The 19062-nt window shown below is 43.2% G+C and overlaps 1 protein-coding gene across 1 annotated transcript in view; it reads left to right on the top strand.

Annotated features, from left to right (window-relative positions):
- Positions 1-18570, top strand: part of LOC139228028 (acidic mammalian chitinase-like) — a 45886-nt gene extending 27316 nt beyond the window's left edge. The window contains exons 10-13 of the mRNA XM_070859175.1: positions 1706-1865; positions 9582-9683; positions 16104-16260; positions 18474-18570. Coding sequence (XP_070715276.1) covers positions 1706-1865; positions 9582-9683; positions 16104-16260; positions 18474-18570 — 516 coding nt within the window. The remainder of the gene's footprint in view (positions 1-1705; positions 1866-9581; positions 9684-16103; positions 16261-18473) is intronic.
- Positions 18571-19062: the final 492 nt, after the last annotated feature.

Below are 19062 nucleotides of genomic sequence, written 5' to 3'. Positions count from 1 at the left end.
GAGGCCCTTCATGTTGTGTGAGCCTAGACAAGTACTAGCAGGGTATTAAATTGTGGCAATATCACAATTGAGTTTCATTCTATTCTCACCCAACTGAGGTTGGTAGATTCTTGTTCAGGATTAAGGTTCCAGAATCAAGGCAGGTAGATGGAGTTAAGATACAGATCAACAATGATCTAATTGAATGGCGGAATAGACTCAAGGAGTTGAATGGCCTATGTTCCTAACATCCCACTGTATACTTCTCACAAAGGATCACTAAATACAATAAATCTCTGGGCTTATTTTTCCATTTAAACACTCAGGGATACTGAGGCCAATTTTATCACCCAATTGCTGCCTGGCTGATTTCAGCAAAAATCAGGGATGGATGCTGGAACCATTCTGGACTACATGACTTGGTTCCGCAATAGGAAGTGCACTTATCCACTGTGGTATCAGGGAAGCATCCCACTCATTTTTATCACAATGGAGTGAAAATGAAGAGCATCAGTTTAGTTCAATGTACAATGGTACCACAGTAGTAACAATGGCCTTCAGCCCTAATAGAAGCCTAACATAGTCCCCTCGCCTCTCCTCTTCGTCCAAGGCATGATACATGCCATCTGGAAACCAACAGAAAAAAATAGAAAAATGTATTTTTTAATTTCTTCCCTTTAAAACAAAAATGTTTTATTCTGCTATATCCTCGCCTTTCCTTTCCTAAAAGCATTGCCTCCTCAGTGAGGTAAAGTTCCACAGGTGCCAGGCCCCCTTGAGTATTTCACCCAAGTGGCCATTCTTTACTATGGTCTCATCATCATAGGCAGCCCCTCGAAACGAGGATGATTTGATTCCACGCCAAAAAAAGGATGAGTTCACAGGTGTTTCAATGAAGAACCCAAACTACATCCTGAAGGATGGAAGATGCCTATGCATTGCACACCAGCCACCACATAGGTTTGACAGAGCTAGGTCTTGGTCCAGTGGCAAGGATTAACCAAGACAACTGGAGACCTGCTCTGCTGCACGGACCTAGTGCGCACACATATCGCAGTGAGGGCTGGCCCGTGCTGCCCCTGGGCCCCTGGCCTTGAACTCACGCCTCCCCTGGGCCCCGATCACATCCCTCCACAGTCTCTCACAGCTCCTTCGCCCGGATCTCGCTGCTCCTGTTGCATGATGATCGTGTGAAAATTTTCTCACAACCCTCACATCTGAATGGCTTCTCCCCTGTGTGGGTGCGCTGATGTACCAGGAGGGTCGATGACTTTGCAAAAGCTTTCTCACACACCTCACACTGAACGGCTTCTCCCCCATGTCGCTGCCCTGGCCTAGACAGTAGGTGGCAGCAGACTCTTCAAGCACAAGGACAACACAGTCAAGCCACATTCTCCCCATTCCCAAATTCCACAATATACTCTTCAAGAATAGGCTCAAGATTGGATAGCAATCAAGAGCAGGATTGCTCTGCACCACCTAATCACAGGCTTTTGAGGCTACCTGATGAACTCTTTATCCCCATCCTGGCTGAGATCAACTAATTGAGCACAGTGACTGAACATAGGGTATTCATGTCCATTCAACTCAGTGCTCACCCTGTAAACCAGCACCCATCAGGGAGCACAGTTTTATTTTTACATTCGGAAATCTGGATAAGAGACCAAGATCTATAATACAGGACACCATCACGGTTAAAAGGGTGTTTCAAATTATTTTCATTTAGGTGGAATGGTTGAAAAATAACAGCTTTGGAGGTGCAATGGTTTGGACAATCGACACGGATGATTTCAAAGGTACTTTCTGTAACCAAGGAAAGTCACCCCTGATTAATAAGCTGAAGACTATGCTTTCCTCAGATTCTAAACTTCAAGAAGATTCATCAGGTAATTAATTATATTAATACAGCTTCTCAGAAGCAGATGAATATTTACAATTTTGGAATAAAGCACTATCTGAGCCACTTCCTTGTTTTATTCTATAATCAATCACCGTGATTATTTTTATGATCTCTATTACATGTGATTTTTTTTTTAAATGTACATTTCATAAAATAAAATATCCTTACATGGACTGTCATCACAATATAAGAAACACCAACAGCACAATAGATCCTGAAGCACTCTCATTATGGGAGCCACCATGAGTTATTCAGCAAATACAAAATAGTTTCACGTTTTAAATACCTCAAATGTTCTTGTCTCGTTCCCCCTCTCAAACACATGCAGTTAGGAACTATTTTATGCTTATTTTGTTAACCATTTTATCAAAATGTTCTCTTTTCAATTGAGCCCAAGCTGCACACTCTAGTAACAAGCACAATTAATGTACCATTGTCAGGTATTACTGATTTCAACCTATTCTTGCTTTTCAGCCTTTTATTTGGTTTTTTTTTTGATCCTACTTATCTTTACTCGTTTTGCATTTCTTGGTCTTATACCTTTCATTTAGCTTAAATTGTTCCATTTTTAACACCCGCTTTCTTGCCTGCCTATAATTGCCCCCTTTCTCTTTCTGCTTTATTCATGAACTATTAAAGCAATTGTTACACTACAGGTCTGAAGTATAAGAGAGTAAAGTGCAAGGAAACAAATCTCAATTATTAAACCTATTAGGGGTGATGATAACCCTAACTCATATATATAAATCACAGTAAGAAATTTAAACTCATTGGCCCGGATTTTGACCTCAGCAGCGAAGGAATGGCGCTTGACGTTTACCATGCTGACAGCTGCCCACAGACTTTTCGCAGGCTTGTCAGTGGAGATTTCCTCTAATGCGGTATAATTTCCAGCATGGTGCACTCTGCAGGGGATATGTGGCATGTGTGAGCAGGTCAAGCAACAGCGAGGCTCTTCACCAAATCAGATTAAAGAATTCTCACTGAGACATGCAGAGTCCAAACCAGGAATTATTAAGCAGGAAATATAAATTAGCTTTAAATGATGTACAGAAAGTGAAATAATGATTGGAAAAAACAGATGGGATTAAGGGAGCAAGATACAAGAGACAGACAGAAAAAGTTTACATTTAAAAAAAAATATCCAACACTCATTTTGTTCTGAGGGAATTGCATAGACTATACAGCACAAACAGGCCATTCAACCCATGCCAGCATTTGTGCTTCATAAGAACATAAGAATTAGGAACAGGAGTAGGCCATCTAGCCCCTCGAGCCTGCTCTGCCATTCAACAAGATCATGGCTGATCTGGCCGTGGACTCAGCTCCACTTACCCGCCCACTCCCCGTAACCCTTAATTCCCTTATTGGTTAAAAATCTATCTATCTGTGATTTGAATACATTCAATGAGCTAGCCTCAACTGCTTCCCTGGGCAGAGAATTCCACAGATTCACAACCCTCTGGGAGAAGAAATTCCTTCTCAACTCGGTTTTAAATTGGCTCTCCCGTATTTTGAGGTTGTGCCCCCTAGTTCTAGTCTCCCCGACCAGTGGAAACAACCTCTCTGCCTCTATCTTGTCTATCCCTTTCATTATTTTAAATGTTTCTATAAGATCACCCCTCATCCTTCTGAACTTCAATGAGTAAAGACTCAGTCAACTCAATCTATCATCATAAGGTAACCCCCTCATCTCCGGAATCAGCCTAGTGAATCGTCTCTGTACCCCCTCCAAAGCTAGTATATCCTTCCTTAAGAAAGGTTACCAAAACTGCATGCAGTACTCCAGGTGCGGCCTCACCAATACCCTATACAGTTGCAGCAGGACCTCCCTGCTTTTGTACTCCATCCCTCTCGCAATGAAGGCCAACATTCCATTCGCCTTCCTGATTACCTGTTGCACCTGCAAACTAACTTTTTGGGATTCATGCACAAGGACCCCCAGGTCTCTCTGCACCGCAGCATGTTGTAATTTCTCCCCATTCAAATAATATTCCCTTTTACTGTTTTTTTTTCCAAGGTGGATGACCTCACATTTTCCGACATTGTATTCCATCTGCCAAACCTTAGCCCATTCGCTTAACCTATCGAAATCTCTTTGCAGCCTCTCTGTGTCCTCTACACAACCCGCTTTCCCACTAATCTTTGTGTCATCTGCAAATTTTGTTACACTATACTCTGTCCCCTCTTCCAGGTCATCTATGTATATTGTAAACAGTTTGGTCCCAGCACCGATCCCTGTGGCACACCACTAACCACCGATTTCCAACCCGAAAAGGACCCATTTATCTCGACTCTCTGCTTTCTGTTAGCTAGCCAATTCTCAATTCACTTGAGCTTCCTCCAATCTTTCCTTATCAGCATAACCCACTTTTTCCTTCTCTCTCACAAGCTTATCTAACCTTCCCTTAAATCCATCTATACTATTCACCTCAACCACTCCCTGTGGTAGCGAGTTCCACATTCTCACCACTCTCAGGATAAAGACATTTCTTTTATATTCCCGATTTAATTTCTTGGTGACTATCTAATATTGATGGACTCTAGTTCTGCTCTTCCCTACAAGTGGAAAAACTCTCTCTCTCTGACTACTTTATCAAATCATTTCATCATTTGAAAGACCTCTGGAGGTCACCCCTCAGCCTTCACGTTGCTAGAGAAAAGCGACCCAGCCTGTACATCCTTTTTTGATAGGTATAGCATTGCATTTCCAGTACCATACTTGTAAATCTTTTTTGCACCCTCTTTAGTGCTTCTATATCCTTTTTATAATATAGTGACCAGAACTGTACACAATACTCCAAGTGTGTTCTAACCAAGATTTGATACAAATTTAGCCTAACTTCTCTACTTTTCAATTCTATCCCTCTTTGATTAGTTTAGTTAATATTTCTCCTCTTTTTATTTTAAAATGTGGTTATATAATTTCCAACCTTATCATCTGATATCATGTCCACCCGATCAGTCTCCCTGGTAAATACTGAAGCAAAGTAGTTATTTAATATTTCTGCCATTTTGCTATCACCGTCTGTGATTTTATCCTGTCCACCTCAGTGTCCCTATTCCCATCCCAACTTTGATTAATTTTTCAGGAGAGGTGGTACAGTAGTAATTATCACACCATTAAAAACTCACTTACTCCTGATTGCACCAGCCATAATTTTTTCAGCTATTTTTAGTGCGGAACTATTGGGCAAGTACAGCAATTTCACGTCGTTGCAGTCATTTTAATGCAGAATCTAGCAGCGTGGTCAGCAACAGCACACTCTGTGGAGGAGCAAGGTATCTTTGACAGCAACTTCCGGATTTCCGTGTTTAGCTGTGTATAGGCATGCTCCTGATGTTGCTGTGCAATTTCCTCCATTATAACAGTAAGCGTTGATAGCTTCACCTTATTCTCATCATAAATTCCAGGCCAATGTTTAGTTACATTTGTGTGAAGAGTTTATTCAAATTTTGATTGAGTATTTTTCCAGCTAATAAAGCTGGTCCAATCAACACTTTGATTACTGAAAGCAGTGATTGGCACCAAATTCCAGCATATTTGGTGATATGAATGTTTACATGAACTATCTATACATTACTTTTATAAGGCTGGTTGTCTGACATCCAGTACTGGATGAGCAGACATTTCCTCCAATTAAATATTGGGAAGATTGAAGCCATCATCTTTGGGCCTGCCACAAACTCCATTTCCTAGCCACCAACTCCATCCCACTTCCGAGCATCTATCTGAGGCTCAGCCAGACTGTTTGCAACCTTGGTGTCATATTTGACCCAGAAATGAGCTACCAATCATATATCCGTGCCATCACGAAGACTGCCTATTTCCACCTTCATAACATCGTCCATCTCTGCCCCTGCCTCAGCTCATCTGCTGTTGAAACCCTCATCCATGCCTTTGTTGCATCTAGACTGGACTATTCCAATGCACTCCTGGCTGGCCGCCCATGGTTTACCCTACTTAAACTAGAGGTCATCCAAAGCTTGGTTGCCCATGTCCTAACTCGCACCGAGTCCCGTTCACCCATCACCCCTGTGCTCACTGACCTACATTGGCTCCCGCCCACATTGGCTCCCGGATAAGCGATGCCTCAATTTTAAAATTCTCATCCTTGTTTTCAAATCTCTCCTTGGCCTTGCCCCAGCCTATTTCTGTGATCTCCTCCAGCCCCACCAAAGCTCCCCCACTGAGAGATATATATCTGTTCTGCTTTAATTCTGGCCTCTTGAGCAACCCTGATTTTAATCGCTCCTCCATTGGTTGCCATTCCTTCAGATGCCTCGGCCCTAAGCTCTGGAATTCCCTCCCTAAACCTCTCTACCTCTCTTTCCTCCTTTAAGACGCTCCTTAAAACCCACCTCTTTGACCAAGCTTTTGGTGTTCTGCCCTAATTTCTCCTTATATGGTTCGGTGTCAAATTTTGTTTTATAACACACCTGTGAAGCGCCTTGGGATGTTTGACTACATTAAAAGGTACTATATAAATAGAAGTTGGTCTTATTACCACAAATGATTGCAAACAGATAACTGGCTGAATAAAGAAAGGACTTGCATTTATGCAGCACTTAATCACATCCTTAGGACATCCCAAAGTACTTTGCAAACAATGGGTTACTTTTGATGTGCAGTCACTGTTCTTATGTAGACAAATTATCATTATAGGCAGTCCCTCCGAGTCGAAGATGATTTGCTTCCACACTAAAATTGAGTTTTCAGGTGACTGAGGAGTCCAATACGGGACCTACAGTCTCTATCACAGGTGGGGCAGACGGTGGTAGAAGGAACGGATGGGTGGGGTGCCTGAGTTGCCACGCGTTCCTTCCGCTGTTGACACTTGGCTTCAGCTTGCTCTCGGCGAAGAGATTCGAAGTGTTCAGTGCCTTCCCGGGTGCTTTTCCTCCACTTTCGGCAGTCATGAGCCAGGGATTTCCAAGTGTCGGTGGGGATGTTACATTTTTTCAGGGAGACTTTGAGAGCATCCTTGAAGCTATTCCGCTGTCCACCTGGGACTTGCTTGCCATGTCGGAGCTCCGAGTAGAGCGTTTGTTTTGGGAGTCTCGTGTCAGGCATGTGGATGATATGGCCTGTCCAGCGAAGCTGATCGAGCGTGGTCAGTGCTTCAATGCTGGGGATGTTGGCCTGAGTGAGAACACTGAAGTTGGTGCGCCTATCCTGCCAATGGATTGGCAGGATCTTGCAGAGGCAGCATTGGTAGTACTTCTCCAGTGTTTGGAGGTGCCAGCTGTACATAGTCCATGTCTCTGAACCATATAGGAGGGCGGGTATCTCCACTGTTCTGTAGACCATGAGCTTGGTGCCGGGTTTGAGGTCCTGGTCTTCAAACACTCTCTTCCTCAGGAGACCGAAGGTTGCACTGGCACACTGAAGGCGGTGTTGGACCTTGTCATTGATGTCTGCCTTTGTTGACAGTAGGCTCCCGAGTTATGGAAAATGGTCCATGCTGTCCAAGGCCGCACCATGGATTTTGATGACCGGGGGGCAGTGCTGTGTGGCTGGGTCAGGTTGGTAGAGGACCTTTGTCTTACGGATGTTTAGTCTAAGGCCCATGTTTCGTATGCCTCGGTGAAGGTGTTGACGATGGCTTGAAGTTCGGCCTCCAAGGTGCACAGATGTAAGCAGCGTCCACATACTGTAGTTCGATGGCAGAGGATGGGACGACCTTGGATCTAGCCTGGAGGTGGCAAAGGTTGAACAGGGTCCCAGTGATTCTGTAGTTTAATTCCACTCCAGCAGGGAGCTTGTTGAGAGTGAGATGGAATTGCAGCGAGGAAGATCGAGAAAAGCGTTGGTGTGATAACGCAGCCCCAGTTTTACCCCGGTCCGGACGTGGATTGGGTAGGTGGTGGATCCGTTGGTCAGGCTCACGGCTTGCATGTCATCGTGGAGCAGGCGGAGGATGGTGACAAACTTTTGTGGGCAGCCAAAATGGCGGAGGACATTCCATAGTTGCGGTTGACAGTGTCAAAGGCCTTTGTGAGGTCAAAGAAGGCCATGTACAATGGTTGGTGCTGTTCCCTGCATTTCTCTTGTATCTGCCACATGGTGAAGATCATGTCCATTGTGCCCCTTAGTGGGCGGAATCTGCATTGCGATTCTGGGAGGAGCTCTTCAGTCACAGGGAGAAGGCAATTGAGGAGAATTCTTGCGATGGCTTTCCCGGTGGTCGACAGCAGGGAGATTCCTCTGTAGTTACTGCAGTCGGACTTGTCACCTTTCTTGAAGGTGGTCACAATTACAGCGTCTCTAAGATCTTCTGGCATGACCTCCTCCTTCGAGATAAGAGAGCGGAGGTCATTGATCCGCGCCTGTAGTGCTTCTCCGCTACGTTTTAGTGCTTTGATGGGGATTATGTCTGCTCCTGATGACTTGTTGTTCTTCAGTTGTCGGATGGCCTTTTCAACCTCGTGCCGGGCAGGGATTGTGCTGAGATGGTGGCATGCTGTGGGATGAAGTCGAGGATACTCACGTCGAAGATGAGTCTCGGTTGAGGAGATCCTCGAAGTGTTCCTTCCAGCAGGCACTGACTGCCTCGCTGTCCTTGATAAGCACCTCTCCATCCTTGGCCAGTGGTGGAGTAGGGCCTTGGACCGTAGAGTCGTCTTGACTGCACTGAAGAATCCTCGCACATTGTGGCTGTCGGCTAGCTGCTGGATTTCTTGAGCTTTCTCAACCCACCATCTGTTTTTTAGGTCGCGGGTTTTCTGTTGGATCTCGGCCTTCAGACGTCTGTAGAGCTGTTTTCTTGCCCTCGAGCTGTGTTGGAGCTTCCAGTCCAAGAATGCCTTACACTTGCGATATATTAACTCCTGGATCTCCTGGTCATTCTCGTCGAACCAGACAAATGGAGCAGTCAATTAGAACATAAGATCCCACAAACATTAAATGAAGGACCAGGTAATCTATCTTTGTTGATGCTGGTTGAGGGAAGAATATTTGTCAGAATATTGGGAAAATGTCCTCTTCTTGAGTAGTACCATGGGATCTATTGCAAAAGCAGCCAAGGCCTCAGTCATATCACAGAATCTCGCAACATTCTGACCCATCGCGAATGTATCGACGAAGAAATAGAAATTCAAATGCAGCCCAAACTGACGAGGTACAAGTCTTGCCTGCCCGTTACGTATAATCCTCTTAAATAAATGATCGTGGGCAATCTCAATCCAGTTTCTAATGGTCATGGGCTTACAGCACAAAACTGTCTCTAATTTAGCACTGAATTGGTGACCTTACTTAACGGCTATAGGAATAGAAAGGATGTCACACTGATACATTGAATGCTCTTCTGAGGTTAGGCTGAGGCCCAGTGGTTTGAGCAAGCATTTAAAGCGTATAAAATTCACCCCCCCACCCCCCAAAAAAAAGTGAGGGGGAAAAAAACAAGAAATAAAGACTTTGTCATTTCATTGATCATTAATATAAACCTCTCTGTCTCACTACCTCCTTAAGTCTTTCCTTACAATCTACCTCTTTGATCAAGCTTTTGGTCACCTGTCCTAATATCTCTGTGTGGCTCGGTGCACTCTCCTGTGAAGCACCTTGCGACGAAGGCACTATACAAATGCAAATTGTTGTTGATAGCGAAACCGGTGGAATCATTTGAAACCTGAACATTGTTATTTACGTATCCTAAACGCCACCTTCCTGTCAAGTTAAATATATTGGTGTTTCTTCTTTCAGCCACAATTCCATTACCAAGCTCTGCTCCAGCGAATGTATCATCAAATTTACAGTCTTCAACCTCATGTCCTGATCTGGAATTCTGTCGTGACAAAAGCAATGGTAACTATCCAGTTCGTTGTGCTACGGACAGCTTTTATCTGTGCACCAACAAAAGCACCGACATACAGACCTGCCCCAGGGGTACTACTTATAACGCTATCAAAAACAAATGTGCCTGGCCACCCAGATTATTTCCGGCAATCAGTTTAGCAGACACCAGCTTTTGTAGAGGCAAACCCGATGGTAATTTTGCGATTCCAGTTCCCACATATTATAAATGCAGTGCTGATGGAACACGTGTAAAGCAATGTCCCGCTGGTCAACTCTATCACGCAAGCAGCAGAAACTGTGACAAGGCAAATAAGTTTGCCGACTTTGATGTGACCTTTTGCGATAATAATCAGGATGGTACCTACCCAATTCCAGGCAGACCAACCAAATTCTACCACTGTTCCAATAAGGATACCAACATAGGAAGATGTCCCAAGGGAAGTGTGTATAATAATTTCTGTAAATGTTAGACCGAGTTTTATGAAGAACTAGCCCACACTGAATAGCAATAAAAGTCGTAACAACTGCAGTGTTAAACTGATTTAACTAGATGGCAGTAACATTGAGTGTGCATTAACACAAGACTGACTGAATATTTTATTTGTGCTATCACATCGTATTGTTTAGATTTAGAATTTCCAAAACTCGGTCATCTGCATCTTGGCCCGCACTAAGACTCATTCGCCTATTAGAAACATAGAAACATAAAAAATAGGTGCAGGAGTAGGCCATTCGGCCCTTCGAGCCTGCACCACCATTCAATAAGGTCATGGCTGATCATTCCCTCAGTAACCCTTTCCTGCTTTCTCTCCATACCCCTTGATCCCCTTAGCCGTAAGGGCCATATCTAACTCCCTCTTGAACATATCCAATGTGCCGTCATCGCTGACCGACATTATCTCCATCAACATACTAAATTTAAAAACCTCATCTTAAAATTCCTCCATGTTATCTGTCCACCCCAGCTTTACAACCTCCCCCAGCCTTAAACACCCGCCTTCTGTACCTGTAGGACCACTGACTGACCCTTTGTTCATCTCCCCATCTCTTCACTGCCTCAGTCTTACCTTCTGGAACTCCCTTCCTAAACCCCTCCGCCTCTCCATTTCTTTCTCGCCCTTTAAAAGCTATCTTGTCAACCAAGTTTTTGGTCAACCTCCTAATATCTCTCTTTCCATGTCTTGACATCTGCTCCTATCTAATTTCCATTTGTGAAGCGTCTTGCAACAAGATTTTAAAACCTCAAGGGCACTATGCAAATTGTTGTAGATGTGAACAAACAAATCGGTTTCAAAAATCATTGATTAAATACCAATGCACTTTTCTTCCACTTCAGGAGATACTGGATTTCTTCTCATTTAAAGCTTGGTTTTAAATGACAGACACAGCAAAGCTCCCAAGTGTAGTTAAACAAATAAGACATTGGCTTGAATTCCAATGTGTATTTTACATTGACAGCGTTCATTTACACCAGGAAATAGTCTTACTTTACTACTCATTATGATTGAAAAATGTGAATCCAAATAACTTACTTAATCAGAGAAATAAGTAATCAGTTCACAAGTCATACTCAAAAAATTCTGGGCTACCGAAGTCTTAAGAGATCACTCTGTAAACCAAATCTCATCCATTCCAAGCATGGCAACATGGTTCATTACTAAGCTCATTGCATATAACAAAATACCATGCAGGTCACAGTGTAATGCCTCATTTCTAAAAGAGGACCTTACAACCTAATTGCCAAGCACCGAAGTTATCAAGTTTATGAGCTGCATATGTCTTGCACGGTCATCTGTTAGGTATTTTGTTATGCATAATTAGATTGATGCAGAGTTTAATAACAAGAACAAACTTTTATTTAGCACTTTTCACATTCTTGGGACATCCCAAAGCCAACGAATGAGTCCGGAATTGCAAACAGAGTTGTTTTGTGGGTAATCACAATAGCCAATTTGAACACAGCAAGGTTCACACACATGAAATTAATGAATGGCCTCATTAATCTGCTTTTGGTGATGTTGGTTGAGGAATAAAATGTTGACCAGAACATCTGGAGAACTCTTCTTTGAATAGTGCCATGGGAACTGTTAGGTCCACCCTAGAGGCAGACAGGCCCTCAACTCTATCTTATCTGAAAGCCAGCACTTCCCACAATGCAGAACTCCCTCACTTGCACTGTGTACCATCTACCACCTAGAAGGACAAGAGCAGCAGGTGCCATCACCTCCAAGTTCCCCCCCAAGTCACACACTATCCTAACTTGGAAATATATCGCCATTCCTTTATAGTCACTGGGTCAAAATCCTGGAACTTCCTCCCTAACAGCACTGTGGTTCTTCACCACACGGTCTGCAGCGGTTCAAGGTGGCGACTTATCTCCACTTTCTCAAGGGAAATTAGGGATGGGCAATAAATGCTGGCATTTCCAACAATGCTCACATCCCAGAAATAAAAAAGACATTGCTTCCTTAAAATAATTATATAATTTCCTTAATGAATTTCTATCTATCAGAAGATTACAAGTATGTCATTTAATGGAGATCTTGCAGTAACCAAATTGAAACCATCCTCCCTGTAAGAGTCCTTGGGAGCCAAACATTTTAAGTCATTACAATGAGGTACATGGTATAGATTAGCCCAGTACATTGCATTAAATAAAAAGAGACATGAACCACACTCTAAAACCCTCAAAGATAATCATCAAAGGCAGTCCCTCGGGGTTGTGGATGACTTGCTTCCACACTAAAAATGAGTACTCAGGTGACTGATAAATTCATTTTAAACGGTGGAAGATGCCTGTGCGTGAATTCTTTTAACGTGGGGTGTCCGTTGCACACCAGCTACCACATGGGCTTAATGGAGCAAGGTCTTGGTCCAATGGCAAGGGGACCCAAGATGACTGGAGACCAGGCTCCACTGCATGTGCCAATACATACACATAAACTCAAACATACTCCTACTGTCATCCTTCCTTCCTCCTTCCCCTAGGACCTCTCTCTACATGTAATTCATAGTATGCAATGTGAGACTCATGACCTCACAGTCTCACTATTGGCCCGTGCTGCGCCTTCTCTTGGTCTTGTCCACACTGCTCCACCTCTGGGTTCCAACCTCTCCACTCCTCCATGCCTCGCCCATCCTCTCTGCTTCTGATCTCCGGACCTCACCTTTCCCAACTCCTGACCTCGCCCAGACCTCACCTCCGCTCCTCGTTGGTCATGACCTCTGCTTTTCCCAGATTACGACCTACGCTCCTCGACGCTTCCGACCTCCGCTCCTCGACGCTTCCGACCTGCGTGCTATTGATTCTGCACTAGGACTGATTCTTAGGATCTAGCCTTAAATCAGCAAACAAGTCACAGAACTACCTTCAGACTAGGGAACGGTACACAGAGACTCGAAAATAGCACAATACCAAAGATAGTATTGTAATGAAGAACCTTTTAAATCAGGTTTAGGATATTGTAGAGCTCATCTGTTCCTACATCATAGATGAAGCATGGACTGTGTTCCTGAAGTGGAGACAATCATCCTTGATATTTAAAACAGAGGATATGAGATTAAATGATTAGCATCTGGTACACATTAAAAAGGGCATGGTGGTGCACCGAGTCGCATTGGAATGGCAGAGTATGGATCTGCACATCGATCTACCAATTACATCAAGAAATCGTGCAGAGTGGTTCCTTCGAGAGGAAGGAAAGAATGAAGAGAGTCATCCCACGCCTCAGTGATGCAGCTCTTGCTAGCACTGGCAAAAGCTTGGAAGACTATTTGTTTCCAGCATTTAGAATTGAATTATTGTAAGTCTTCAACATGGTCAAGCAAATGGAAATATCTTTTAATATTACAGCATATGCACAGTATACATGTAGAAATAAATTAGTACCCATGCATATTTGTGTCATTGTGTAGAGTTAATGCAGTGCTGCACTATAGCAAGCAGTTTCCACCCGTCATGATCAATTTATTGAAATGGTCATTCATTAGTACCAAGGGACCTGTTCTGCACGAGACAGCAAGCCCATCACAAGATATCTGAAGAATGCTCTACACAGTGCAACCTTCATCATCATCATCCATAATGGAAGACTCCCCAGAAGATAATGGGAATTGGCAGCTAATTGAGAATCCCAAACTTAGCACGGATCATACAATCGTATGCTAGACAAAGAAATGAAACATTATAAACAAAAGAAACATTAAGCAGTTTTATTCACCAATAACAGGAGATGAAAAATAGTAACAAAATAAGCTGTGCGACAAGGCAACATCTCACACAAGACTTTGTGCAGAAAAAATGCAGACAAAAATAAGGATAATGGAGGTTCCACTCTATATAGCCTGGGCAGCTGCAAGAGAAATTGTGAATTAAACATAAAGGTCATTAAAACACTTAGGAGAGGTTAATGATTTATGAACATCTCTAATGTTTCACAAAGGCTATATTCATCTAGTGATGGAATATTATATCCTGGTTTCAATGGCCAGAATGAAAACCCAGTTCTTGCTCATGGGATTAGTACAGTTAACATTTGCTAAGACCAGTAGACTGACCAAAGTTCCATCATTTACAAATCTGTACAGATATGACTGGATTGGCAGTCCTCTACAAGATCACACCTGAAACAAAATCAAGAATGCAAGTGCCTAGTACAGTCCCTCACATTTACTCTAAAAACGCAACATGTAATGTAGATGCATCACAATAAGAGTACCAAAAGAAAATGTTTACGTATTATTTCTCCTGCCTGCACTCTGCAATCACCCACGTGAAACTCCATCTTTTAGATGCAGAAGATTAAATGCAGTTAACCATCACCGGCTGAAATAGGGTCATCAGAGCATGAATTAGGCACCACAGTACAAATTCTCCAGTTCTACCTGCATTCAAGAATCATCCATGTCAATTTTTGAGCTAACTATGGTTATAATCATCAACTTTGTATCTTTAGTAGTGAATCTCCTGTGTTGCTGCTCACATAGTTTGAAAGAAACACTATTGTGTAATGAGTGAAGCTTCATGACCATGTAACAATATATTGTGATATAATAAAAACATATCGTCTTTCCTGCAGTCAGGAAATGTTTTGCAGAACTGCCAATGCTATTTGTAGGGGTATATCGTTGGGTTGGCAAGAAATCAATATGGCCATTGAAAGTATATGGAAAGAATGGTGTGTGATATGTTCAGACAGTTAAGGGTCAAAGTGTTTTTTAATTAACTCAAATATGCAAACAATAAAAGGTGCGGAACAAAAAAGATTTATGTGCAAGTACTGGTCAATGGCAAAGTTACTTGAAGAGATCATTGGTGAGGCCTCATTTTGAATATTGTGCAGTTTTGGTCACATTACTTTCAAAGAAAAACATTGATGGGCAGGAAAGTGTTGAATGATTTAGGCATAAGCAACTTATTTGACCTAAATCTGAGTACAGAACTAAAAGATCACAGGATCAAAATTACAAAGCTTTAAGTGAAGCTACAGAAAATAAACTCTTCCTCCTTCCCACCGCAAAAGTAATGAGAAAGTGGAAGAGATTCCGAGCAAAAATCTGCTAAGACTAAGTCAGTTAACTTCTTCAAAAAGGAGCTGGTTAAACGTCTGACTGGTAATGAGACTAGTGATTACAGGGATAGCTGTCATAATTGGTAGAGATATAGATAGAGATAAACAGATACTGCACAGGACACAATGGTTCCTGTCCTGTTGTAATGGAAGGAATATTATGCGTGGAGGGCAGAAGGTCAGGATTGAATAGAGATGTGGAGTTTAATGAATTTTCTAGAATCTTGCTTGATAACATTTGAGGATCAATAAGTATTTTTGCAGAATTTTCCCTCAGGAGATTTAATTCGGAAGGCTAAAATTCATGGAATGTCTATTGTGCCTGGTATTGGCCTGCAAAGATAATAGACTTACTGGGGCAAATGATCTTTACTTGCTCCATTCTTTCATAACATTTTTATATTTATGCTAAAGAGTAGCTAAAGCTAATATGGCATCACACTTATAAAACTCAACAAATTGTGCCGAGGAAGATTTTCAAGCACACATAATAAAAGAACAGCTAGGACATTGAAGGTTACACTTGTGCTCACCCTGATTTAGAGATATTAGGGATGATTTTAAACCAGTGCCGCCAAGGAAAAATGGGGAGGGGGACAATAGCACCCCTAAAATCGTGGCCAGAAATTTAAAATGCCTCATTCCCTCTTGCAATCCAGCCAACGCCATTCTCTTCAGGGCCTTCATGTAGGCGCCCCAAGCGCACACCTGAAGCAGACAAGAATCTGTTATTTAAATCAATGTCCTATGACATGTGTGCTGGAAACAGAATTTTAAAAGGGCTATTTAAAAGAAACACTCACCTGTAATTGTCAGTTGTAGAAATCTTCCTGATACTGTTTTTTTTGTATTTTTGAAGAATTTGAGAGTAAATTTGAATCTATATTATTATATTCATCAAGATCTTCAGTTACATCAGGGAGCGACTGGAAGGTTTTGAGCACGGGAATCATCCTTGCTACTCATCTGTGCATGGAGGAGCAGGAGGAAGAGGAACAAGAGGAACAGCAGCATAGGTAACCTCAGGAAGCTGCAATAGGACCAATGAAGGCAGCACTGCTCACAGGTATCCTTACCATGCACATAGGCTATATAGACCCTGAGTTACCAGCAGCTTTCAGAAGAACAGAGTCAGGAAGCTGTAGTTCTCAAGACAAGCAATCACAGACCTGTGCAGTCTACTACAGGAAGACCTGCAGCCAGCTCTTCCAGCTGACCATTCCTTGCCTGTGGTAGCCGAAAAAAGGTAACCGTGCCCTAAATTTTTTACCGCCTTGGGTTCTGTTCAGGCTGCAGCCGGGGACATGTTTCACATCAGTCATTTTTTTTAATTCGTTCCTGGCATGTCTGTGTCACTGGCAAAGCCAGCTTTTATTGCCCATCCCTAATTGACCTCGAGAAGGTGAGGGTGAACCACCTTCTTGAACTGCTGCAGTCCTTGTGCTGTTAGGGAGCTCCAGGATTTTGACCCAGCGACGAGGAAGGAATGCCAATATATTTCTCGGCCAGGATGGTGTGTAACTTGGAGGGAAACTTGCAGGTGATGATGTCACCACGTGCCTGCTGCCCTTGTCCTTCTAGGTGGTAGAGGTGTTGTGGAAGAAGCCTTGGCGAGTTGCTGCAGTGCATCTTGTAGATGGTACACACTGCAGCCACGGTGCGCTGGTGGCGGAGAGAGTGAATGTTGAAGGTGATGGATGGGGTGTCAATCAAGCAGGCTACTTTGTCCAGGCAAGTGGAGAGTATTCCATCACTCTCCTGACTTGTGTTTTGTAGATGGTGGAAAGGCTTTCGGGAGTCAGGTGGTGAGACAGTCGCCGCAGAATACCTAACTGTAGATGAAATTTACTTGTATGTTGTGATAGTGTATTAATAATGCTTTTGTTTAACTATTATGTGATAAAATTAACTCAAATGCATGTAAGCTTATGTTAACCAGTTTTAAGTAAAGCATGATGGTAGATTGAGCCATTATTATGTTAATCATTTTTGTAACTGCTGATGAAAGCTTCATTTAGAACTAGAATGATCAAGGGTAAAATATTAATCAGTAAGATAAAGGTATGCACCATTTCTTATTCTAATTTTGCAAAGCCCAGCTTAATAATGAACTGAAGTTGTCTGTATAACAGTTCTCAGAGAAGTGATTCCTTCTATAGAAGAGAGAGGATAAAGATAACATAGAAGATTAAAGGCCGAAGACTTAGAATGATGTATTGTAAAGCTTCAACAGCTGCAGACTCTTACAGCATTTGAATGGGAGGTAAAAGGTATAATAGTAACAGCTATTGAACATTGGAAGCAGCGCAAACACAGAAGACTGGAGGAGGACTAGAGTCAACAGAATACAGCAAGAGACAGCGCTGCGGCCACTCAGTGGGCTTTTGTTGAAGTTTAAAGGAACAGACTTGACAATCACCTTGTTAAGTATTATTTCATTGTACTGGAAGTAAACTACTTAATAAAATCTGTTGTGCTTATTTACAATATACCTGCGTGGTCTCTTGTGGTCATGGACATAATCTCTTCTGTCAGATCTTACAGATCTTACAACTGGTGACCCAGATTCCCAGTGAATTTGCAGGATCCTACGGAGGCATGGTTGGTGGTACTCCTCCAGTGCTTTGAGGTGTCTAGTGTATATGGTCCACATCTCTGAGCCATATAGGAGGGTGGGTATCATTACTGCCCTCTGTAGACCATAAGCTTGGTGCCAGATTTGAGGTCCTGGTCTTCAAACACTCTCTTCCTCAGGTGACCGAAGGCTGCACTGGCACACAGGAGATGGTGTTGGACCTTGTCATTGATGTCTGCCCTTGCTGATAGTAGGCTCCTGAGATATGGAATATGGTCCATGTTGTCCAAGGTTGCGCCGTGGATTTTGATGACCGGAGGGCAGTGCTGTGTGGCAGAGTCAGGTTGGTGGAGGACCTTTATCTTATAGATGTTTAGTGTAAGCCCCATGCTTTCGTACACATGCTGATGAGGGCTTGGAGTTCGGCCTCTGAATGTGCACAGATGCAAGCGTCGTCCGCATACTGTAGTTCGATGACAGAGGATGGGACGACCTTGGATCTAGCCTGAAGGGGACAAAGGTTGAACAGGTTCCCATTGGTTCTATAGTTTAGTTCCACTCCAGCGGGGAGCTTGTTGAGTGTGAGGTGGAGCATTGCAGCAAGAAAGATCGAGAAGAGTGTTGACGCGATGATGCAGCTTTGCTTGACCCCAGTCCGGACGTGGATTGGGTCAGTGGTGGATCCATTGGTCAGGATCACGGCTTGTATGTCATCGTCAAGCAGGTGGAGGATGGTGACAAACTGTTGTGAGCAGCCAAAATGGAGAAAGACACTCCATAGTCCCTCACGGTTGACAGTATCAAAGGCCTTGGTGAGATCAATGAAGGCCATGTACAAGGGTTGGTGCTGTTCCTTGCATTTCTCTTGTAGTTGTCATGCGGTGAAGATCACGTCCGTTGTACCCCTTAGTGGATGGAATCTGCATTGTGATTCTGGGAGGAGCTCTTCAGCCACAGGGAGAAGACGATTGAGGAGGATTTTTGCGATGACTTTCCTAGTGGCCGACAGCAGGGAGTTGTCACAGTCGGACTTGTCCCCTTTTTTGAAGATAGTCATGATTACGGCATCTCTGAGATCTCCCGGCATGCCCTCCTACTTTCAGATAAGAGAGATGAGGTCATGCATTCATACCAATAGTGCTTCTCCGCCATACTTCAGTGCCTTAGCGGGAATTCATCTGCTCCTGATGCCTTGTTGTTCTTGAGCTGATGGATGGCCTTTTCTACCTCGTGCAGTGCTGGG

This window comes from Pristiophorus japonicus, chromosome 17 (assembly GCF_044704955.1).
Source record: "Pristiophorus japonicus isolate sPriJap1 chromosome 17, sPriJap1.hap1, whole genome shotgun sequence".
Taxonomy (NCBI): Eukaryota; Metazoa; Chordata; class Chondrichthyes; family Pristiophoridae; genus Pristiophorus; species Pristiophorus japonicus.
Note: the sequence above shows the minus strand (reverse complement) of the source record. Positions and strands in the feature narration are given on the sequence as shown.